This window comes from Caretta caretta, chromosome 2, assembly GCF_965140235.1.
Source record: "Caretta caretta isolate rCarCar2 chromosome 2, rCarCar1.hap1, whole genome shotgun sequence".
Classification (NCBI taxonomy): domain Eukaryota; kingdom Metazoa; phylum Chordata; order Testudines; family Cheloniidae; genus Caretta; species Caretta caretta.
The window spans coordinates 228,083,592-228,108,815 of NC_134207.1; the positions used below are offsets into that span (position 1 = coordinate 228,083,592).

The 25,224-nt window shown below is 46.1% G+C and overlaps 1 protein-coding gene across 6 annotated transcripts in view; it reads right to left on the reverse strand.

Annotated features, from left to right (window-relative positions):
• The window catches only part of RUNDC3B (RUN domain containing 3B), a 155,103-nt gene that overhangs the window by 48,425 nt on the left and 81,454 nt on the right, over positions 1-25,224 (reverse strand). For all 6 annotated transcript variants that reach the window (XR_012667245.1, XR_012667244.1, XR_012667246.1 and 3 more), the window contains exons 7-8: positions 24,398-24,566; positions 5,522-5,679 (exon numbers count right to left, since the gene is read on the reverse strand). Coding sequence is in view for 3 of the 6 variants with exons in the window: in XM_048838058.2 (XP_048694015.2) it covers positions 5,522-5,679; positions 24,398-24,566 (327 nt within the window). In the remaining 3 variants the exon portion in view is untranslated. The remainder of the gene's footprint in view (positions 1-5,521; positions 5,680-24,397; positions 24,567-25,224) is intronic.

The window sequence follows — 25,224 nt, forward strand, 5'->3', positions numbered from 1 at the left end:
CCGAGCAGTCATGAGATGTGGATGGCATGCAGTCCTTCTGCACCGTCTGCTGCCAGCCAAAGATGTAAAAGATAGATGGAGTGGGTCAAAACAAGAAATAGACCAGATTTGTTTTGTACTCATTTGCTTCCCCCCCCTCCCCTGTCTAGGGGACTCATTCTTCTAGATCACACTGCAGTCAAGGTGCAGCGAGGTAAATCTAGCCATGTATCAATCAGAGGCCAGGCTAACCTTCTTGCTCCAATAAGGACAATAACTTAGGTGCACCATTTCTTATTGGAACCCTCTGTGAAGTCCTGCCTGAAATACTCCTTGATGTAAAGCCACCCCCTTTGTTGATTTTAGCTCCCTGAAGCCAACCCTGTAAGCGCCCCTCCCAGCGTCAGAGCAATGGCAAACAATCGGGCATCTGAGAGTGCTGTCCAGAGCAGTCACAATGGAGCGCTCTGATGGGGCTAAAACATTGTCGCGGGTGGTTCTGGGTACGTGTCGTCAGGCCCCCGTTCCCTCCCTCCCTCCGTGAAAGCAAGGGCAGACAATCATTTCGCGCCTTTTTTCCTGAGTTACCTGTGCAGACGCCATACCACAGCAAGCATGGAGCCCGCTCAGGTAACCGTCACCCTATGTCTCCTGGGTGCTGGCAGACGCGGTACGGCTTTGCTGCACAGTAGCAGCAACCCCTTGCCTTCTGGCAGCAGACGGTGCAATACGATTGGTAGTCGTCCTCATCGTGTCCGAGGTGCTCCTGGCCGCGTCGGCTGGGAGCGCCTGGGCAGACATGGGCGCAGGGACTAAATTTGGAGTGACTTGACCAGGTCATTCTCTTTAGTCCTGCAGTCAGTCCTATTGAACCGTCTTATGGTGAGCAGGCAGGCGATACGGACTGCTAGCAGTCGTACTGTACCATCTTCTGCCAGGCAGGCAAGAGATGAGGATTGCTAGCAGTCGTATTGCACCATCTTCTGCCAGGCAGGCAAGAGATGGGGATGGCTAGCAGGCGTACTGTACCATCTTCTTCCGAGCAGCCATGAGATGTGGATGGCATGCAGTCCTTCTGCACCGTCTGCTGCCAGCCAAAGATGTAAAAGATAGATGGAGTGGGTCAAAACAAGAAATAGACCAGATTTGTTTTGTACTCATTTGCCTCCTCCCCTGTCTAGGGGACTCATTCCTCTAGGTCACACTGCAGTCACTCACAGAGAAGGTGCAGCGAGGTAAATCTAGCCATGTATCAATCAGAGGCCAGGCTAACCTCCTTGTTCCAATAACAACGATAACTTAGGTGCACCATTTCTTATTGGAACCCTCCGTGCAGTCCTGCCTGAAATACTCCTTGATGTACAGGCACCCCCTTTGTTGATTTTAGCTTCCTGAAGCCAACCCTGTAAGCCGTGTCGTCAGTCGCCCCTCCCTCCGTCAGAGCAACGGCAGACAATCGTTCCGCGCCTTTTTTCTGTGCGGACGCCATACCACGGCAAGCATGGAGCCCGCTCAGCTCACTTTGGCAATTAGGAGCACATTAACCACCACACGCATTATTCAGCAGTATATGCAGCACCAGAACATGGCAACGCGATACCGGGCGAGGAGGCGACGTCAGCGCGGTCCCGTGAGTGATCAGGACATGGACACAGATTTCTCTGAAAGCATGGGCCCTGACAATGCATGCATCATGGTGCTAATGGGGCAGGTTCATGCTGTGGAACGCCGATTCTGGGCTCGGGAAACAAGCACAGACTGGTGGGACCGCATAGTGTTGCAGGTCTGGGACGATTCCCAGTGGCTACGAAACTTTTGCATGCGTAAGGGCACTTTCATGGAACTTTGTGACTTGCTTTCCCCTGTCCTGAAGCGCATGAATACCAAGATGAGAGCAGCCCTCACAGTTGAGAAGCGAGTGGCGATAGCCCTGTGGAAGCTTGCAACGCCAGACAGCTACCGGTCAGTTGGGAATCAATTTGGAGTGGGCAAATCTACTGTGGGGGCTGCTGTGATGCAAGTAGCCCACGCAATCAAAGATCTGCTGATATCAAGGGTAGTGACCCTGGGAAATGTGCAGGTCATAGTGGATGGCTTTGCTGCAATGGGATTCCCTAACTGTGGTGGGGCTATAGATGGAACCCATATCCCTATCTTGGCACCGGAGCACCAAGCCGCCGAGTACATAAACCGCAAGGGGTACTTTTCGATAGTGCTGCAAGCTCTGGTGGATCACAAGGGACGTTTCACCAACATCAACGTGGGATGGCCGGGAAAGGTGCATGATGCTCGCATCTTCAGGAACTCTGGTCTGTTTCAAAAGCTGCAGGAAGGGACTTTATTCCCAGACCAGAAAATAACTGTTGGGGATGTTGAAATGCCTATATGTATCCTTGGGGACCCAGCCTACCCCTTAATGCCATGGCTCATGAAGCCGTACACAGGCAGCCTGGACAGTGGTCAGGAGCTGTTCAACTACAGGCTGAGCAAGTGCAGAATGGTGGTAGAATGTGCATTTGGACATTTAAAGGCGCGCTGGCGCAGTTTACTGACTCGCTTAGACCTCAGCGAAACCAATATTCCCACTGTTATTACTGCTTGCTGTGTGCTCCACAATATCTGTGAGAGTAAGGGGGAGACGTTTATGGCGGGGTGGGAGGTTGAGGCAAATCGCCTAGCTGCTGGTTACGCGCAGCCAGACACCAGGGCGGTTAGAAGAGCACAGGAGGGCGCGGTACGCATCAGAGAAGCTTTGAAAAACAGTTTTATGACTGGCCAGGCTACGGTGTGAAAGTTCTGTTTGTTTCTCCTTGATGAACCCCCCCCACCCCTTGGTTCACTCTACTTCCCTGTAAGCTAACCACCCTCCCCTCCTCCCTTTAATCATTGCTTGCAGAGCCAATAAAGTCATTGCTGCTTCACAGTCATGCATTCGTTATTCATTCATCACACAAATAGGGGGATGACTACCAAGGTATCCCAGGAGGGGTGGTGGAGGAGGGAAGGAAAATGCCACACAGCACTTTAAGCACAGCACTTTAAAAGTTTACAACTTTAAAATTTATTGAATGACAGCCTTCTTTTTTTTGGGCAATCCTCTGTGGGGGAGTGGCTGGTTGGCCGGAGGCCTCCCCACCGCGTTCTTGGGCGTCTGGGTGTGGAGGCTATGGAACTTGGGGAGGAGGGCGGTTGGTTACAGAGGGGCTGCAGTGGCAGTCTGTGCTCCAGCTGCCTTTGCTGCAGCTCAACCATACACTGGAGCATACTGGTTTGGTCCTGCAGCAGCCTCAGCATTGAATCCTGCCTCCTCTCATCACGCTGCCGCCACCTTTGAGCTTCAGCCCTGTCTTCAGCCCGCCACTTACTCTCTTCAGCCCGCCACTTACTCTCTTCAGCCCGCCACCTCTCCTCCCGGTCATTTTGTGCTTTCCTGCACTCTGACATTATTTGCCTCCACGCATTCGTCTGTGCTCTGTCAGTGTGGGAGGACAGCATGAGCTCGGAGAACATTTCATCGCGAGTGCGTTTTTTTTTCTTTCTAAGCTTCACTAGCCTCTGGGAAGGAGAAGATCCTGTGATCATTGAAACACATGCAGCTGGTGGAGAAAAAAAAAGGGACAGCGGTATTTAAAAAGACACATTTTATAAAACAGTGGCTACACTCTTTCAGGGTAAACCTTGCTGTTAACATTACATACATAGCACATGTGCTTTCGTTACAAGGTCGCATTTTGCCTCCTCCCACCGCGTGATTTTGGTTGAATGCCAGCAAACATACACTGCAATGCTTTGTTCTACAGTGATTCCCCAGTACGTGTTGCTGGCCTGGAGTGGTAAAGTGTCCTACCATGAAGGACGAAATAAGGCTGCCCTCCCCAGAAACCTTTTGCAAAGGCAGAACCGCAAATGCCAGGGCAAAGTAATCCTTTCACATGCTTGCTTTTAAACCATGTATAGCATTTTAAAAGGTACACTCACCAGAGGTCCCTTCTCCGCCTGCTGAGTCCAGGAGGCAGCCTTGGGTGGGTTCGGGGGGTACTAGGGTGAGAAACAGTTCCTGGCTGTCGGGAAAACCGGTTTCTCCGCTTGCTTGCTGTGAGCTATCTACAACCTCCTCATCATCATCTTCTTCGTCCCCAAAACCTACTTCTGTATTGCCTCCATCTCCATTGAAGGAGTCAAACAACACGGCTGGGGTAGTGGTGGCTGAACCCCCTAAAATGGCATGCAGCTCATCATAGAAGCGGCATGTTTGGGGCTCTGACCCAGAGCGGCTGTTCGCCTCTCTGGTTTTCTGGTAGGCTTGCCTCAGCTCCTTCAGTTTCACGCGGCACTGCTTCGGGTCCCTGTTATGGCCTCTGTCCTTCATGCCCTGGGAGATTTTCAGAAAGGTTTTGGCATTTCGAAAACTGGAACGGAGTTCTGATAGCACGGATTCCTCTCCCCAAACAGCGATCAGATCCCGTACCTCCCGTTCAGTCCATGCTGGAGCTCTTTTGCGATTCTGGGACTCCATCATGGTCACCTCTGCTGATGAGCTCTGCATGGTCACCTGCAGCTTGCCACGCTGGCCAAACAGGAAATGAGATTCAAAAGTTCGCGGTTCTTTTCCTGTCTACCTGGCCAGTGCATCTGAGTTGAGAGCGCTGTCCAGAGCGGTCAGAATGGAGCACTCGGATAGCTCCCGGAGGCCAATACCATCGAATTGTGTCCACAGTACCCCAAATTCGAGCCGGCAACGTCGATTTAAGCGCTAATCCACTTGTCAGGGGTGGAGTAAGGAAATCGATTTTAAGAGCCCTTTAAGTCGAAATAAAGGGCTTCATTGTGTGGACGGGTGCAGGTTTAAATCGATTTAACGCTGCTAAATTCGACCTAAAGTCCTAGTGTAGACCAGGGCTAAGATAGATGAATTAAAGCCCCTTTATGTTACTCCAGCCCTTTTACCAGACATAAAAGTATGGGTGAGAAGCCCAGGGTGTGTCAAATAATGAAGCCCTCAGCTCTAGCAGAATTGCTTCTAGTGTTTCAGCCCACCATACAAACAGAATAGAATAGTAAAGCAGGAGTCTCTGAAGGTGTATTTGTGAAGTAGAAATACCGTTTTCCCCCAATAAATGAAAATCTTACTACAGCCAAAATAATGTTTTGCCTCCCACAAAATGTTTTGCATTACAGAACTTAAACATACTAGTGATAAAATGCAGTATAGCAATTTTAATTAAAAAAATGCATGATGAAATAGGAATAACTATTTTCAATTAAGCTGTCTTAGATCTTTAAGTAGTTGCTTTTTTAAATTTTTTACAATTTTAGTATTCTATATACTATTGCAGGGCAGCTGTCTTTGAATATAAAATTTGTCAGCTGATGAAAAATTGTTCTACATTTCTAAAAGGAGAACTACTTCAATTTCTTCAAGATTAAGTCTTACTTGTTTTCATGGGACCAGAAATTCATATAAATCGTACAGGAAAATACAGGAATCCAGAGAGATTATATTACTACTCTAGCCAAGTTTCTCCATCACAGTCTAACTTACAGCTGGTCCTGCAGCTCTACAATTATGTACTCCAGCTGTTCCTTCTCCATTTTATGGGCTAGATCCATATCTTCAATCCTCTGTAGCAGTAGTTTGTTTTGTGAGACAGATTCAGCCAGCTGGGTTTCTCTGAGGCGTACTAGCTCTTCAAGATAACCCTGAAAATGCAGAAACAAACAAAAACCTTAAGTGAATAATAAATGGTTACTCATTGTATGCAGTAACTGTGGTTCTTTGACATGAGTCCCCCTATGGGTGCTCCACTCCAGGTGCGCTGGCATCCCCTACACCTTTGATCGGAGATTTCACATAGCAGTGTCCATTAAGCCCATGCATGTGTATTACTCAATTTTGTACTCCGTGCTGTTATATAGCACCGCATGGGTGAACCAACCTCAGTTCCTTCTGTACTGCAAAGCTCCACAGCAGAGAACTCCAAAGCAGAGGGGAAGGAAGGTAGTTAATGAATCATCCAAAGGAAGACAAATCTCAAAGAACCAGTTACTGCACAGAGTGAGTAACCATTTCTTTTTCTTCAAGTAGCGTCCCTATGGGTACTCAAGTCTAGATGACTAACGAGAGGTTTCCTCTGAGGAGGAGGGGGCTTCAACATCATTGAGTCCAATATCAAAGAAAATATAGCTAAGCCAAACACAGCATCGGAAGCAGAGTCCTGAGCAGTGTCCCTCTAATTTTTCCCACCCATGTGCGGAATGAATTTAGTTATGTGCACCACTATGGAGGTGATGTGTGACACACAACAAATTCATGTGGTGGGGTTGAGGAGGGGGCTGGGCCATGGTTGGGGTTCGGAGTGGGAGGGGGCTCAGGACTGGGGCAGAAGGTTGGGTGCAGGGGGTGAGCACTCTGGCTGCGGGTGCAGGCTCTGAGAGGGGACCAGGGTACAGGAGAGTACTCCGGGGCTACAGCGGGGGGAGAGAACTCCCCCCAGCTCTCTCTCCCTGCAGTAGAACCTGGGCTGTGTAGGGAGGCGCCTCTCCCCGCCCCAGAGCTCTGGGGCTGGGGCTGCAGGATAGGCGCTCCTCCCCCAGCCCCAGCAGGTCTGGGCCAGGGGAGGGCTGCCCTGGGCCATTCTGGTAGCGTGGGCCTGGTTGGGGCTGGGCCAGTCCACCCCAGCAGGTCCGAACCGCAGCAGAGATGGAGCTGGGGGAGGGATGCCCCGGCCACGGCAGGTTGGGTGCTGGGGGAGGGACGCCCCTCCCCCATCTGCAGGAGGTCCCCAGTTTGGTTTCCTGAGCGCCTGCACAGTGCTAAATAGGCAGCTGCGCAGCTTAGGTCATGAGTTATTGCATAATTCTCAGCAAACATTTATAGAGGTCTAAGTCATGGCTCTACATATTTCAATGATGGGAACATTATTGTGAAAGGCTGTAGAGGCTTAGAATGAGTGTGTGTGTTTGAGGGTGCTTGAATATTACGCAGTCAGCCAGTTGGAAAGTCTTTGTTTAGAGACCAGACCCTTTTGATCTGTCTGCAATCAAGACAAATAATTTGGGAGTCTTTCTGAAAGGTTTAGACCTATCAAGATAGAAGGCCAGGGCTCTCCTAACATCAAATGTATAACTGCACCTCTTCTTTGCTTAGGTGAGGTTTAGGGTGGAGGACCAGAAGATGAATGGATTGGTTAATATGGAACTCAGAAGATATTTTTTGTAAAAGCTTGGGATGTGGTCATACTGTTGACCTTGTCCTTGAAAAATACTGTGAAAGGTGGGTATGCCATAAAGGCCTTTACTTCCCCAACTTGTCAAGTGAATATGATGCCTATCTGAAAAAAATGGCGGAGAGAGCAGGAAGCCATCAGTTCAAATGGTGATCTTGGAAGGCATTTAAGAACCAGACTGAGGTCCCAAACTAGAGGAGGACTAGTGGAAAGAGATTTTTGTGCCCCCTGAGGAACCTCATTGTTGTTGGGTAGACAACTACGGAATAACCATCTACTGGAGAATAGAAAGCCATGATGGTTGCTAGGTGGATTCTAATGGAGCTAAGCAAGAACTCCAAGTTTTTAGTTCTAAGGTGCAGTTCAGTATATCTGGCACAGATACGGTTGTTGGTGGAATGTGTTTGAGGTCACACCAGCAGGCAAATCTTGTCCATTTTTGTAAGTAAGAGTAGTGCGTAGATCATTTTCTGCTGTGTAATAGCACTCTTTTTACTTCCTCTGAGCAGGTTGTTTCTAATCCCGTTAACCACTGAGCAACCACGCTTTGAGACAAATAAATCTGAGATTGGAGTGAAGGATCTTCCCACCTTCCTATGAGAGCGGAGGCCTGGAGAGTGATCAATGAGTAAATGGCCATCTGTATCAAGCAAGGGAACTATGTTTGTCTGGGCCCAGTCAGAACTGTTAGAATAACTCTGGCCTTTTTCATTTGAGTAGAACTTTGGATATTAGAGGAGTTTGGGGTGGGGGTGGGGAACACAATAGAGCCGACAATCAAAGGTGAAAGGCAACCCCCAAGGATCAGTGATCACCTCTGAAGCAGAACTAGGTGTTTTTCTTGTTTATTGCCATGGTGAACAGATCTATTTGAGAGGTGCATCACTGCTGGAATATGTGGTGCAGTATGATGGGATCTATTTCCCACTCATGGTCTTGAAAGAAGTGCCTGCTAAGTTTCTCTGCGGTCCCATTCTGAACTCCTGGAAGGTAAGCTGCTGTGATGATGACCTGATTGCATATGCACCAATTCCAAAGCTTGACAGCCTCTGTGCCAAGGGAGCAGAATTTTGCCCTGCCCTAGCAGTTGATATAGCACATGCATGACATGTTGTCCCTCATGTGTCCCTTTATGTGTTTGCCCTGATTAGTGGTAGAAACTGGAGACAGGCATATGTGACTGCCCTGAGTTCCAGGAGGCTGATGTGCAGAGTGGTTTCTTGAGGTGTCCACCTGGCCTGGGCCATGTGAATGTCCACATGTGCTTCCCAACCCAGCAGGGATGCATCCGTTGTGATAATTGGGGAAGGGCGGGCGATAGTGACTCCTGCACACATGTGAGGGTTTTTCCACCAACTAAGATTCCTTGACACAGATGGGTGGGGAAAGTAATGTAGTTAGACTTTGTTGGGTAAATAAACAGTCATGAGCCACCCTTGAAGGCACTGCATTCTGAGTCTTGCATGGTCTATAATGAAAGTACCAGCTGACATGCATCCCAACAGCTGAAGACAGTTCTTGGCCAGGGTTTGAGGGATAATCTGGATTGTGCTGACTGTGTTGGATAGGGCCATGAATCTGTGCATTGAGAAGTGGGCTCTTGCTGCTACTGAATTGAGATAAACTCCTATTAATTCTAATTGTTTAGAATTAATCCAAGGTGGATTTTTGAAAGTTCAATTGTAGACCCAATTTGAGGAAGAGGTCTATGGCCTCACAAGTCGCCTGTGAAGTTACATCCAGGGAGCCACCTTTCAGAAGCCAATTTTCTAGTTAAGGAAACGCTAAAATTCCTTTTCTGTGGAGGTGTGCCACTACTACTGACATGACCTTCAAAAAGACCTTTAAGGCAGATGATAGGCTGAAAGGGAGCACCCTGTATTGAAAATGGTCCAGACTGACAGTAAAACATAGAAATCATTTGTGAGATGGGTGGATCACTATATGAAAATGTGTATCCTGAAGGTTGAGGGCTGAGAACCAATCCGCTAGGTCCAGTGATAGAATTATTGCTGCAAATGTCACTATTTTTAATTTGTGCGCCTTCACAAAGGTCTTTAACAGCCTTAAATCTAGGATGGGTCTTCAACCATTTTTTTTTGAACCAGGAAATACTTGGAGTAAAACCCCTTCCCTCTGTGCTGCACGGGAACGGGTTATATAGCTCCCAAAAGTATATGAGAGTGTCTATTTCTTGTCATGGCAGGTTCTCGTGAGAGGAGTGGTTGAAGATGGATGGGGAAGAAGGCTGGGGGGGAAGAATGGGGAAGAAGGCTGACAGATGGAAGACAAGTAAAGTGGATGGAATGCCCTGTAGAGATGATCTCCAAAACTTACTTGTCCATACCTGCTGGAAGTGGTAAAGGCGGTCATTGAAGGGAGGAAAGCAGATGAATTGATGCAGCTGGTAAGAATGGGAATGGTAACTCAGGACCTTGACCAACCTCCCAAAATTTGTGCTTGGAGATGGAAGGCTGTGAGTTCAAAGGTTGAGAAGCAAGTGGTTTTCTTGACTGGAATCTGTCTCTTATGTTGAGGTATGTACGATCTCTGGGAGCTCAAGAATTGGGCAGGATGGGATCTTTGCGCCATCTGGGACTTATTAAAGTCTCTCTTGTTGGCAGGTGTTTAGATCCCGAGAGAATACAAAAGTATCCTGGAGTCCTTTAACAGGCGCAGAGATTCATTCATGCTGTCAGTGAACAGTTAAATACAATCAAAGGGTAGGTCTTCAATCATAATTTGGACCTCCTTTGGAAATCCTGAGAGCTGGAGCCAGGAGGTCCATCTCATAACTACTTCTGTAGTGATCGAACAGGTGGCAGTATCAGCAGTGTCAAGGGAGGCCTACAAATACATTCTGGTGAGCAGATGGCCTTCCACAATAATTTCAGCAGGTAGGTGCTGAATAAAAGAGTTCAACTTGGTATAATTTGTAAGACTGTATTGCGCCATTAATGCCTGGTAGTTGGCAATTCTGAATTGTAAAGTAGCTCATGAACACAATTTTCTAACAAACTGGTCAAGGCACTTATGATCCTTGTCATAGGGCGTAGATTTAGCGTGGTGCTGCCTTCTGCATTGACCACCAAAAAGTTAGAAGAGGGACGAGAAGTAAAAATTCTGAGACCTTTTAGACAGAACATAATATTTCTTATCTGCTCTTTCGCATGTAGGTGGAATTGTGGCCAGGGTGTGCCAGGTAACCTTTGCAGGGTCCAGTAAGGCCTTATTAACAGGCAAGGCAATGCAGGCAGATGTATGGAGGATGTCAAGCAACTTACAGTGTTGTTCTTTAACCTCCTTAAGAGGTATCTGCGAAAAGTCCACAGTTCTCTTGACCAGTGCCTGACACTGTTTAAAATCAGGGATGGAGGAGGTGGCATAATTATTTCATCTGGGGATGAAGAAATAATGTTGGCCAGTGGAGAGACGTCTTCATCAGTGCTAGCTTTCTGTTTATCAAAGGTTTCTTCCTGCAGTTCTGGTCTCCTAGAGAGGGAGGGTGATGATGGCTGTCTATCTCTGTCACAAGTCATTAGGTCTTTAGGTCTAACAGTGCCCTCGGTACCAAAGAAACCAGCAGCCTCATAGGTACTAGGTCAGAGAGCAATGGGTGCCAAAGTGGCTGGAGTTACTGGAGACTTCTTCAAGGTTGAATCCCTTCCTGGAGAACTTGGGAGATGGTCTTTAGGAATCTTTTGGGAGCAATCTTGAGTCTTCCTCTTAGATGCCCTGGAGGAGTGGGGCTCAGAGACAGTGGAGGCAGAAGACTTACTCGGAGACCAGTGAAGTGAGTGTGGGGTGGGGACCTCTGGCCTGGGTCAGAGGCGAGAAGCAGCAATAAGAAGTCGAAGTGTGATCTCCCTGGTTTTCTGGCTCTAGATTTTAATGCCAGATAGAAGTTGCACTTTTGGGAATTATGAGATTCCCCGAGACAATTGATGCACCGGTAGTGTCTGTCACTCACCAGGATTGCCTCCCAGCAATGGAAACTGGGAGAACTGGGTATATTATATCCTCCCAGTAAAGTAAAGCTCCCAGGAGAGAGAAACTATCCATATATTTAAAAAAAAATTCAACTACTACAGCTGAACTAAACTACTGATTACTATTAAGAACAACTATAATAAACCAACTACTAAAAGAGTTAAGGGGACACAGTTGAGGTAAACCTCCATGCAGACAACTGCAAAGGCTCAGTCTCAGGCTGAGGTGGTTGAGAAGGAATTGGGGGCAGTTTGTCCACACAGTGCTATATAAGAATGGCACAGAGCATGAGACTGAGTAACATGCATGTATGGGTCCTATGGATATTGCTATGATAAATCTCCAATCAAAGGTACAGGGGGTGCAAACATACCTAAAGTGGAGCACTCGTAGGGACACTACTCAAAGAAGAACAAAAGTTACAAATTAATATGTTCATATTTTGCTGCATAGGACAGAGTTTTCCTGTTTATTTTTTACTTTATTAAATTACAGTGAGCGGACATGAACGTAACTTAATTGGAGCATAGTGGTCCCTGACACAATATAAGAGCATCTTATGGGTTATTATGGCTTGTTTGAACAATCGATCCATGTTCCATGAAGTGGAAGCAGCAAATGGAGGAAGAGATAAATTAGATAAATGATCAAGAAACTGTGACTGATGGATGAATGCTGAAAAAGAAAAACAAAAAAACCACCCTCACCAGAAATTGATTACAACTCTATTACTTAAGTAACAGTTGCCAGAGACACTGAAGGTATATAAAAGAATCAGAGTCAAGCTACACAGTAAGTCGATGGGATCAGACAAAATATTTGCAATTCAACTTCTACAAAAAAAGTTGAAATGAAAGAAAAGCTTCATAGTACTACATTAAGCATGGAACCAGCAATACAGAAGGTAATATTTATCACTTGTAATGAACACTCAATATACAAATAAAAGGTATAGGGCAGGAAAACACAAGAAGAGAAGGTTACTCACCCTGTGAAGTAACTGAAGTTCTTTGAGATCTGTGTCCTATGAGTGCTCTACTGTAGGTGCAGTAGCGCCCCCTGTGCCTGGAATCAGAGATCTTCATCAGCAATGCGCGTCAGACCACACATGCGCACCTTCCCCCTCTCGCGCCATAAGCAGGACATATATCTAGCACTGTGCAGTCCGAGCGCCCCCACAGTTCGTTCTCTGCCGCAGAGCTCATGTGGCAGCTCCGAACCAGAGAGGAGGCTGGGTAGTGGAGCACCCATAGGGGGACACATCTCGAAGAACCTCAGTTACTGCACAGGGTGAGCAAACTTCTCTTCGACTGATGTCCGGTATGGGTGCTCCACTATAGATGACCCGAAAGCGGTGCCCCCTAATTGGAAGGCTGGTGCTTCGGAGGAGCATTTACTGAAGATAATAGAACAGTAAGTCCCAGGAGAGTGTCTGCTGTGGCATCACGAGAAATGGCGTAGTGATTGAGACACTGCATCCCATATTCTTCATAGTGATGTTAAGATATGATTATGCAATAATTATGAGGCATTTTGTACAAGACAGGGCATTAAGGAGTCATTGGAAAAGTTATGATTTGCTGGATATGATTATCCTATCTGTACGCATCCATCATTTTTGTATCTGACATTATGAATATTGACTATGTATCTATTTCACATGTAGTCGCACCTGGGTGACGCCCACTAGGCAAAATGCTTCTAGTCTAAATAGCTGGTTGTGAAGGACCCATTCAGGGTAATGGGCCATTAGGGAAACAACAGGCATAGGAGAAGCTTATTCCCCACCTGGTGAGCCTTCCTGTGGATGTTTCGGCCAGCCTGTAAGCAATGGCTGCTATGAGTCTGCAGGGGCAACATGACTCTGGACTCCATTTTGGGGGCCTGTGTTTTTCCACAGGCTGGTCTGGGAACGGAGTTTGGAACAAAGGATTTCCACCATATGCTAAAGCTATGTGAGGCAGGGAGTGACATTACTGGCTGTTTTTCACTCCCCACCCAAGAGAACTTCTGGAAACACTAAGTTACAAAGACTGAACTGGGGGAAGTGCTGAACTCAGGCTAAAGGGATTTCTAGCCTGTGTATTGAAACCTGGGGATCCCAAGTTGCAAAGCAACTGCAGCTTGTATCTTAAGAATCTGCAAACCTGCTTGTATCATCAGTCAGGGGGACAAACTGCTAATTCATATCCAATCTATCTAGTATATTAAGCTTAGCTCGCATTTTTGTTTATTTGCTAGGTAACCTGCTTCATCTGTTTGCTATCCCTTATAATCACTTAAAATCTATCTTTTGTAGTTAATAAACTTGTTTCTGCTTTATCTAAACCAGTGAGTTTGAATGAAGTGCTTGGAAAGCTTAGCTTAAGGGCAAAAGCTGTTGCATTTCCTCTCCACATTGAGGGGGAGGCAAACTAGACAAATTCATACTGATCAGGGTTTTGACCAGGGCAGGATGGTACAGCTCTGGGGTGCTAGGCTGGGAAGCTGGCAGTTATTTTGGCTGTAGCCTCTCTATTGTTGGTTTATGCAGTGGCTGGTCAGCCTGCATGTAACTGCAGCTGGGTGTGTCCCTGCCTGAGTGAATGCTGGTGGAAGTGTAGAACCGGGAGTGGGTCTGCAGCTTGTCACTGCAGCACAGTGTGAGAGGCAGATCAGGCTGGTGAGTCAGAGGGCTCAGTGGTACCCTAGTTCCAGATGGCACCACAGGGGAAATCCATGAGAGTGATGGGCCAGTGTCTGCCATTTTGCAAAGGTCATCGGTGAGGACATTATTGAGAAAACATTGGAGGTGGAAAGCGAGCGGGTGGAATGTGCTCTAATTGCAGTAGGAGGTTGCCAATTGTGTAGTTAAGACAGATGTATACACTGCGAGATTCAGTTGGACCTGTGTTGTTTAGAGATGGCTGAGACTTTGGATCTTTTTGCTGTTGAAAGGAACAAAATGTGGTGATTTTCTAAAATGTTTAGTTCTGTCCACATAGACTAATGCTCGCCTGATGTCCAAGGTGTGCAGTGCTGCCTCCTGTTGGTTGCTGTGAGGATTCAGAAAGAAACAAGGAAGGTGGGTAGGTTGATTAAAATGGAAAGATGATGGAACCATAGGCAAAAATTTGGGAAGTGGATGGAACATAAAACTTTGTCTTTATAAAAAAGTGTGTATGGGGGATATGCCATAAGGACCCCAATTTCACTGACCCATCAGGCAGAGGTGATAGTGACAAGAAAGGCCATTTTCATTGATAAGTGAACGTAGGAACACGTTGCCATCGGTTCAAACAGCGGTCTAGCAAGAAAGCATAGGATGAGGCCAGGTCGGATCTCATGCGTGAAGATAAAGATTATGGAAACCCTTCCAGAAACGTTTCGTGAGTGGGTGTGTGAAGATGGCAGTGAAAAGTGGTGATGGTTGCCAAATGCACGTGAATAGAGCTGGTGGAGAACCCTGATTGTTTAAGGTGTAAAATATAGTCCAGACTAAGAGACAGTGGAGCACTTATTGCATCAACCTCATGGGAGGCGCACCAGCATTGGACCCTAGTCCATTTGTGAAGGTTAGCACGTCTAGTCGTGTTGTGCCTACTATTCAAGCGTATCAGTTTAACTGTGTCTGAGCAGGTTATTTCCGAATCCCAGAACCACAGAGGAACCAGGTTTTGAGGTGGAGAATCTGTGGATTGGGATGGAGGATACAACCCCATCCTATGAAATGAGTAGTGGAATTAGATGGAGAGACATTGGTCGGCATACCATCATGCGGAGGTGGTAAGTATACCAGATCTGTCCTGGCCATGTTCGAACTATAAGGATGATATGGGTTCAGTCCCTCTGAACCTTGCGGAGTACTCAAAACAGAAGGGAGAAGGGAGGGAAGGCACTAGTGCACCCCATGTGATGAGGAATGTGTCTCCCTAAAATCAGTCTCCCAGTCCCACTCTCGACCAGAATTGAGGGCATCAGGCATCTTGTGGTGTGGCAAAAAGATCTATGTTGGGGAATCCCCAGTGGTTTAAGATAAGCTAAAGGATTCACATATCCAGTTCCCACTCGTGATCGTGGGAGAATCTCCTGCTCAATGAGTCTGCAGTGGTGTTCTGGTGTCCAGAGAAGTATGCAGCCGAGATGGTGATGTCATGTTGGATACACCAGCTCCATAATTTCAGTGCCTCTGAGCAGGTGATATGGTCAGTCATAGCTCTGATGGTGCGATGTGCAATCAGTGGGAGGAAATGTCGGCAGGTATTGCAAACCGTCAATAGCTGTAGGAGGTTGACATGTAAGGTGGATTCGATTAAAGACCATCTGCCCTATACTGTCGGAGTGTGAATCAGTGCTCCCCAACTGATTAAGGAGGCATCGGTTGTTAGAATCATGGTCAGCACCAGCTGAAAGAAAGGAACCCCCAACACAGATGTTCTTGGGCTGTGTCCACCAGAATAATGAGTCCTTGACCATCCTCAGAATGGATAACAGCTTGTGGAGGCTGAGACTGTGAGGGACATATACTGTACAGAGCCACACCTGAAGACATTGCATGTGTAACCATGAGTGCTTTACCATGAACGTGGTGACTGCCATGTGTCCTAGTAGCTGGAGACAAGTTCTGGCAGAGATCTGGGGACAGGCTTGTACCTTGAATACAAGATCCACTGTAGATGAGAATCTGGGAGGTAGAAAGAAAGCTCTGGCTTGTATGGCATCTAGTTGTGCACCGATGAACTCCAGGTGTTGTATCAGTATTAAAGTAGACTTCTCCAAGTTCACACGGAGGCCTAGATTCATGAAGGGGTCCATCGGGATCTGTATGGTGCAAAGGGTTTTGGCTTTGGATGGGGGCTTGAGGAGACAGTTGTCTAAGTATGGAAAGATTATGATGCCCTGTTTCCTTAGGTAGGCACTGACTACTGCAAGGACTTTGGAAAATACATAAGGGGCCACTGACAATCCAAGAGACAGTACCTTATACTGACAATGGTCGGTATCTCCGGTTTTATTGCGATATGGCAGGGTTTTATTGCGATATGGAAATACGCATCTTGGCAGTCAAGGACCAAGAACCAATGCCCCTGTTCCAGTGCTAGGATAATGGTAGAGAGGGTAACCATCTTGAAGCATTACAGTTTGACCAATTTGTATAGGTTTCGAAGGTCCAGCATCAGCCACCAGACACCGGATTTCTTCTGAATCAGAAAATAATGGGAATAGTAACCCTTTCCTCTATGCTGGGAAGGAACTGGTTCTATGGCTCCCAGCTGCAGAAGATGATGATATTTCTTCTTGTAGAATGGGTTCATGAGAGGGGTCCCTGAAGGACAGGAAAGGAGTGTGGCGGAGCAGGATAGATAGGAAAGGGATAGAGTATCCTTCCCTGATGATCTCTAGAACCCACTTGTCCAAGGTAATTAGTCTCCATGACGGAAAGAATGGAGCTAATTGGTCGCCAAACTGGTGGGATGTCTAAGATGGTTGGTATGACTGGAACAGGGGGAGGCTTCTTGGGGCCTTGACCACACCTTCAAAATTCTTGCTTGGCTGGAGTTTCATGAGAGGTAGCTCCTTGAGTAGTGGCCTACGTTTTGTACGGGGCTTTTGTCAGCACTGAGAATCACAGTGCCACAGAGGAGTGTACTGCGGTGGTCAGCAGTGGGAGTCTCTTTGGTGCTGGTGTGTAAATGCAGAGGAAGCAGACGCTAACTCAGGAGTCTTTAAGGGAGTGTAGGGAATCATCCATACGTTCCACAAATAGTTTGGGACCTTCACAGGGTAAGTCTTCAACTGTGGTTTGTACCTCCTTAGAAAAGCCTGAGAGGTGCAGCCAAGACACATGCCTCATGAATACAGCAGTTGCAATGGAGTAGGCAGCTGTATCCGCAGAGTCTAATGAGGCTTGTTGGGTTATATGGGCCAGGAGGTGTCCCTCAGATATAAGTGCCTGGAATTGTTCTTTCTACATCTCAGGAAGGTTATGGCAGAATTCCTCTATTTTGGAGTAGTTGAGGTAGTTGTACTTGAGCATAAGAGCCTCCTAATTAGATATTCAAAATTGGAATGTGGCAGACGAATAAGTCTTGTGTCCGCATAAAGCTAAGCATTTCTAGTCTCTATCCCGATGGGAAGATCAAGATTCATATGGTCATCCTCTCTCTTGCACTGCATTAACTACTATAGAATTTGGGGTGGGATGAGAGAAAAGAAATTCCACATTTTTGTCTGCCCGTTTGCAGGTCGGAAGGATGGACACTGCGGTCCGCCAGAGCACTTTCGTGGGATTGAGAAAAGCCTCGTTGATAGGGCAATATTGGAGGAAGAAGATGGGTGCAGGATATCGAGCAATTTATGCTGATGATTTTCACTTCCTCCAAAGAAATCTGGAGGGAGTCAGCAATCCCATGCAATAATTCTTGAAAGTGCCTGCAGTCATCAGCAGCAGGAGATGGGAGCATGACGACGCTATCAGGGGAAGACGAAGAAGAGAAATTTAGTATTGGTGGAGCTTCCTCCTCCTGTTCTTCTGCCTCACCCAGTACCGGGGGAGGTTCGGTCTCTGGTGGGTGAGAGACCGATGGAGAAGGGAAAGGTGTAGGTCTCCGGCTTTGCTCCATGCAAGGTTTCCCGAACTGTTCCATGTACATGGCCCACATGGGTACCCATGTGGAGGGAGTGGAACATGTGGTTGCATCCACAGTGGTCCATACCAGGATTGTGGTCTAGATATGGACTGCGAATAATGAGGTTGTGTAGATGAAGTCATTAGAAAGCCTGTCTCGAATAAGAGAGCACAATGGAACACTCTTCCTCATCACTGGGGAAGAGGTGCCATCCTCGGTGGGGAGGGGGAGGAATGTTATGAGTCCAGAGAGAAGGGTGGAAGTGGAGGGAAGTTGTGTGTGAGCAGAGGTGACTCAGTCATGTCAGATACAAGCAGGTCTTTAGGGTATCTGAATTTCTGGAGAAGAGGTAGGAGCAGCATCGGTACCAGCGCATGACTTGATGCGAGGAAGAGATGCATTCTCTTGAACAGCCAACAGGTGGAGCTGAAGACTTGGTCAGTTCCAGCAATTTCGGTGATGCCAAGAATTTGCTCTGTACTGAAGGCTTCAGTGATGCCTACTGCTTTGGCAGTGCCAAAAAGGACACCGGTGCCAGCGGTTTTGTTGGTGCCGTAGCTCTCAAAGTCAGTCTGCCTCAGTCTCCAGAACTGAGAGATGGCGCCAAGGGCTGTAGATCTGCCCAGTTACGGGTCCTAAGACCATTGTTTCATGCCCATCCTGGAGGTACTCAGATGGGCCCTGGAGCTATGTCCCCTATCAGATGATGTTGAAGTGACTGACCTTACATGGGAAGGTGTTCTGGCAGGCTGTGCCTCAAAGGGTGAGGAAGGAGCCCATTTCTTCTCAGAGTGAGAAAGAGACAACTTCCTCTTAGAGGAACGTGGGAAATAAGGACTGGCAGATGACCTGGCAGAGCATAAGGATCGGCGGATGACCTCCACATGGGGGAGAGTCCGGGCCTGGGTCAGATGCTGGACGTAGTGATTTCTCCATGAGGAGAAGTCATAACTGAATGTTCTGGTCTTTTCAGCCCCTGGCAGTCAAGTCATGACAGTGAGAACACTTCTGTGGGATGCATCCCTCTTCCAGACACCAAAAACACTGTGGGTGGCCATCTGCTACTGGGAAGGCATCCCAACAAGAAAAACACCTCTTAAACCTGGGAGACCCAGGCATAAGGGTGAGGAAAAAAGCTTCCTGGTCAGGAAGGGTGGGAAGCAGGGAAACGAAAACTAGTCTATTGTTAGACTAGTCTAAACTAGTCTAACAATAAAGGTAAAGCAAAAACAAAAAAACCTCTTTTGCTAGAGGAAAGAAGAAGAAGAACTAAACTACACTACAACTGACAAGTAAGCCACTATTCTAATGAGGAAAAAAAGAGAAGCAGGAATCCACAGCAGAGCCGTCCCAGACCAAAAGGTGGTAGAGAAGGAACTGGCGGGGGGGAGGGTGAAGAGGGATGCAGTTGGACCGCACACAACTATATATACAAGTCCCACTCACAGCATGAGAATGGAAAGGTACACATGTGCTGTTCGACAGGCACTGAAGATAAAGATATCCAATCCCAGGCATAGGGAGTGCTGCACACCTACAGTGGAGCACCCACAAAGACATCACTCAAAGAAGAGCTTAGAAATGTGCATAGAATAAGGCTTTCCAAGTGTAGACAATAATGTTTACTTTCTCAATTAAATAGAACTGAGGAAGCTAGCAAGGAAATACCTGAAGAACAGCATGTAAGAAAAGCAGGAGTGCTGTGCTTTTTTTTTTTTTTTTTTTTTTTGCAGCTTACATGCAAACATAACTGGATGTATAAACAGAGGAATTAATTACAAAACAAAGGAGATACGGACGCCGTAGACATGATTTAAAAGTGTGGTGTCTAGTTCTGGTTATCAAAATTTAAGAAGAAATACGGTAGCCAAGGTAATCTGAGACAGCAAACAGAACAGACTACCCAGCAACACTGAGAGACTAATAATTCTATATTTATGTTAAAAAAGCAAACAATAGTTTTGATATAATGTAGATGAATAGCTAAAAACCTGAAAGATCTAAAGATGTAAAAATAATGTTACAGTTAGAAATTGGTATGCCAAACATTTTGGAACGCCACCACCACACAATTTTACAAAAGAAAAAAAGTCAAAAAGCAGAGAGAATGAATGCACACTGTGCCTAGTTTCTCTATGAGGGTATGTCCACAGTGGAGCTGGCGGTGTAATTTCCAGATCAAACAAACAGACACACCTTCACTGGCTCTGATTGAGTTAGCTCACTAAAAATAGACATGTAGCAACCTCGAATACATACTTAGGGTTTCAGACAGGATTATACTCAGGGTAGCGAGCCCATCCTTCAACTCACGCTGCCACAGCCACACTTCTATTTTTAGTGCACTACCTCCATTGGAGTTAACAAAGGTACGTCTACCTAAGCTGGAAATTATACTTCCAGCTCCTCTGAAGACAACCCTGATACTCATTGGCTATGTCTACACTACTACTTTTGTTGGTATAACTTATGTCACTCAGGGGCGTGGAAAACCCCCCCCCCAATGCTGAGCAACATAAGTTGCACTGCAAGTACTGTCCACACTGGCACTTCTATGTTGCTGGGAGAGCAATTTTTTTGGTCAAAAAAAATAATTCCCCACTATTGTAACTAACAGTTGTAGTAAAGATGAGCCACTAGTATAAACGAAAGTACTGTGTTAGGGTATATCTGTAAATTCCAGCTCGAGGAGATGTACCTGTGCTAGCTAAGATTGAGCTAGTGTCATAGGCGCTGACTTCCCCTCTTTCCCGTGGGTGCTCGACCCCCTTCTGCCCCCATCCCCATCCCGCCCCCACTCCACCCCTTCCATGAGGCATCACCCCTGCCCCCCCATTCCAACCCCTTCCCCAAAGTACCTGCCCCAACTCCACCCCCTCCCCGAGTACATACACATTCAAGATGCTAGGCACACACTTGGGGCAGCTAGTCCTTCTCACCACTGCTGCACTCTGTTTTTGGCACACTCACTCAATCAGATCTAGTGCAGGTATGTCTCCTCAAGCTGCAAATTACACCTCCAGCTCAAAGTGTAGACATATTCCTCATGCCAGGCTATGTGATACTTTAGGGTACGTCTACACTGCAGCTGGGATGTGTAATTCCCACTTGGGTAGACATATATGCGCTAGTTCTGATCAAGCTAACTTGCTAAAAATAGCAGCATTGCCACAGCGGCACAGGCTAGCCACCCAAGTACAGACCTAGGATCTCAGACCTTGGACAAGAGTACACCCAGGCAGCTAGCCAGAGTTGCCATTCGTGCCACAGTCACAATGCTATTCTTAGCGTGCTAACTCAATCAGAACTAGAACGTGTAGAGCTGGAAATTATACCTCCGAGCTGCAGTGTAGATGCATCCTTAGAACTGCTCTGATCAGTGCTAGGTATCATGGTGTTAAACATTGTGGAGCTTACAGGAGCTCTAGCTATCCTAATGGTGGTGGTATTGCTAGGAGTGGTAGAGTTGGACTGGTGTTAGCAATGGTGGGAAATAGCGAAGACATAGCCAAACAATTTCACTTCATCTTTTTATTCTATATAGCTTGCCCTGTTTCAACCCATGATTCTACTTCCTTTTGAAAGCAGGGGCAAGAGACTGCACTGGAGTAGAATGTTGAGTCCCAGCTGCTAGGCTGGGACTCTATCATTTGCAATATGAACATCCACCTTTATCCCTCTCCTTCCACTAAGGGAGTGCTTAGTGGAGCAGGTATAGCCCTATGGTTTTCCTTCCCCAGACTATCTGCACACCACGCACCTCTATAAATTTTATTATTTCCCATACTTTACTTTTCTAGGGTTTTATTTACAATTTTTGCATTAAATCTTCTATTAAACGAAGCCATTAAGCAGAATTTTTTATAACATAGTAGGTCTCCCTGTAATGGGGCAGCTGCCCCTCACTGGCAAAAAGGGGTTAAAAGCAGCCCTAGTAAGGCTGCGCCAAAGGCAGACAATCAGAGGAGGGCTGGGAGGAGTAGCCAATCAGGTCCAAGTAGGCCCATATAAAAAATGAGCTGCAAGGCAGTACTCTGCTGGGAGCTCAGGGAGGAAGGACTGTGTCCCTGAAGGGCCAAGAGAACTGCCAGCACCCTGGACACAGCAGTGCTGCAAACAGGGGCCAAGGAAGCCAGACAGCTCCTGGCTGGCTGCCGGGGGTTGCAGACTGAGGCCCTGATACAAGGGTAAAGAGGGTGCCGGAGCCACATGGGAGGTGGCTAGACTGTGGACTGCAGTTTGCCACTGGCAGGACATGGCTGAACAGCAGACTGCGGGTCCCCTGGAAAGGGGGAGCACAGTGTGTGGCATGGCTGGAGGGCTGTGTCACTGAAGAGGGCGCCACGGTCCTTGGAGAGACGTGAGCCAAGAGCGGGAGTCACAGTGGCAATGCACTACCCAAAGGAGGCGCACTCAATTGCAGAGTTAATTCCCAAGACAGGCTGAGGAGGCATCAGAGTGGTAAGCGAACCCTGTTACACTCCCTTTATGCATTCCTTCACTCCTTCTTAATTTTTCTTTGTTTCTCCCATCAGCTTTAATTTTATTTCCATCTGTCTGTCTCACTATTTCACTCTCCTCTCTTTTCTGGGTTTTGTTACGTCAAACACCCTCTCCTTTTTTTTTTTTAAGGGCAAGAACACTCACCCCCCCTCACACACTTTTTGTCTCATTTCTTTTTTCCAGTGTGTTACTTCCCAGTTCTTGAGGGTAGCATTCTGTGTCAGAAATAGTGCTGAAATATTATGCTGTAAAATGGGTTGGACATACACTATACTAGCAAACCACCTGAATATGCTTCAAACCTTTGGCATTAAGTCTTGTTTTTGAAAAGCTACCTAATTCTGGTACTTTTATGGCCTTCATAGTATTCGAGTAACTCCAAATATTTTGCCCCCGCTTCCCTTCCACACTCTAACCCTCTCTAGTTTGAAGGAGAAATAGCTTGATTAGTTTATATATTTTTTTGTTGTTTATGTTTGTGAGAGAGTGTGTGTGTTGTGCATCTGAGGCAAAGTGAAGTCAAAGAGTTTTAAATTTCTCTCTCAGTGATTTGTTTGATAGTCATTCTTATTTCTTGCAGAAGTAAGTTCCATAGAACTTTCACAAAAGCTGGTCCTAGACTATCTCCAACACTCACAAACCTCCCCGACTAGTCAACACTTTAATTGTTCTGGTAGAATGTAGCCATCTGATGAAGAGGACAAAGGATTGTGAAACCAGCAACTCTCAGATAGCTAGGCCAGTCCCAAGACATGCAGCTATACCAGTTATAACCAATAGCTTATATGCAGTCTACTAGCTAGAGATGGAAACTGGGAACCAGGAATTCTGCATTAGATTTTCAGATCTGCCATCAATTCACTGTGATACCTTGGACAATTGAGTTAACAGTGCCTCAGTTTATCCACCAATAAAGTGCATATAGTAAATTCCTACTTATTGTACCACACTGGGGTCTCATAGGGACTATTTTAAAGTAATATGAAATCCTCTAATTAAAAGGGGCTATATAAGTGCTAAGTATTATTATTTATTCTGTCTAGATATTAAGAGACCTTGATGTAAACTATTAGATTCAATTGTGACAGGGCACACATCAGTACTTAAATATATGGAAGCCAAAGAACACAAAGTAGTGTTACCCTGTTTGGCTTGAGCAGCTAGCGAAAAATTCAGGATCTTGCAGGTTGCTCCAGTTAGAAGGAGAAACTGGTGATGAAATCAGGAACCTCTGATACCAGGAGGAGGAAGTTGGACAGGGAAGCGCTCTGCAACTGAAAGGCCTATTTCCAAACCCTCCTGAAGTCACATCTCCAGGCAGAGTTCCTCTGAGCTGTGTCCACTGCTTCCCTGGCACCTTCAAGGACAAGTGGGTGCTGTCCGGGGTTCTCTGCTCAGTGGTCCCTTCTGGATCCCTGATTTTATCCTTGTGACCTTCACTTCCATCCCTATTTTTTCATTTGTCATCCCCCAAAATTAATTGATGCCTGGGTCCAATAGCTCTTCCCCTTAAGCTGAGGGGGGAGGCCTTTAGTAATGGGTAGGCCCACACCTGCCCATCCCCAGTGCTTCAATAGGTACCTTTGATGCAATCTTGTTTATTTACAAGGAATATACAAAGCCCTGTTTTCCTTGAACACAGAGGAGCCAAGACTCAAGAGATAATTTCGTTGCTTACAGCCCCAAGCCTCTTTTAACCAGCTTGTCCAGACTGCATGTGTCTTCTATACCTGTTCCTGTGTGGTTCTGCTTCTCTCTCCACACTCCCCACCCAAACCCTCCACTTACATAAGTTCAAATTCCTGGGTGGACTCACATATGCTTGTTTTAGGTTGGGAGCTACTATAAAAAGGAGTATAACTGTATCTTACAGCCATCTTAAATAAAGTGTGGCAATCTAACCCACCAACTTCAAGGATATTTAACCTTATCCACAATAATAGCTATATTTGTTATGTTTTCACAAAAATATATGAATAGAAAAAAAACCTGTTTACAGGATCCTATGTCTTGTCAGTGACAATAATATTTGACATAAAAATACACATTAGTTCCGTCACCCTCATCCCTCCACAAACTGATTTTTTTTACCTTCTGCTCCAAGGTGAGTTGATACTTCTGTTCTACCCTTTTGCATTTGTTGTACCAACTGTTTTCATCCATGATGAAAGGAGGTCCAATATTTTCTGGAGTACTGCTTTCACTGCCGCTACTTCCCAGAGTCCTTAGCTCTTCTTCATCACTGCTGATGCTATCAGAACTGAAGGACCAAATTTATAAACCAAATGAAAACAGTTAACTGATACAAAACCTGCCTTGAAACTGAAGCACTACTACTCTTAAAACATGAAATGCAAAGCCTTCTTTAATAAATAAATAAATTGATCAATCAGTAATAGAAAGCTATAGGTTAAACATTACAAATAGCATTTACAAGATAGTCATTAAATGCTCAGCAAACACAAAGTTATTTCACAACCACCAAAAGTGTCTGCAAAGTCATCAGCTGTGTAGGACAGCACAAAAAGGAAGATCTTGCTATGCTAAATTGGGGAGGCGGCCATTAACTCAGAAAGGTAAGAATTTTAGCTTATCCCTTTACCTTTTTCTTTATCACTAAGTTTTCTCCTGTATCATCAAGAACTTTTAGCTAGTTTTCAGTGGTAAGAGTTCTCCATAATTCACTTATTTTTCAGGTTTCTTCTAGAAGTATTTAGCATTGTAAATACTATAAATCATAGTATTTACATGATTCTCTTCATATATGCAATTTAAAACAGTTCACTTTTGGTATATTTCTTGAAGGCATGCTATTATAAACACTCATTACCTATGGATCTTTTAGGCCTCATTATCAAGGATCAACATAAAAGTGTTTGAATCACTGCCCTAGTACCTATCGGGTGTAATTTGTTTTG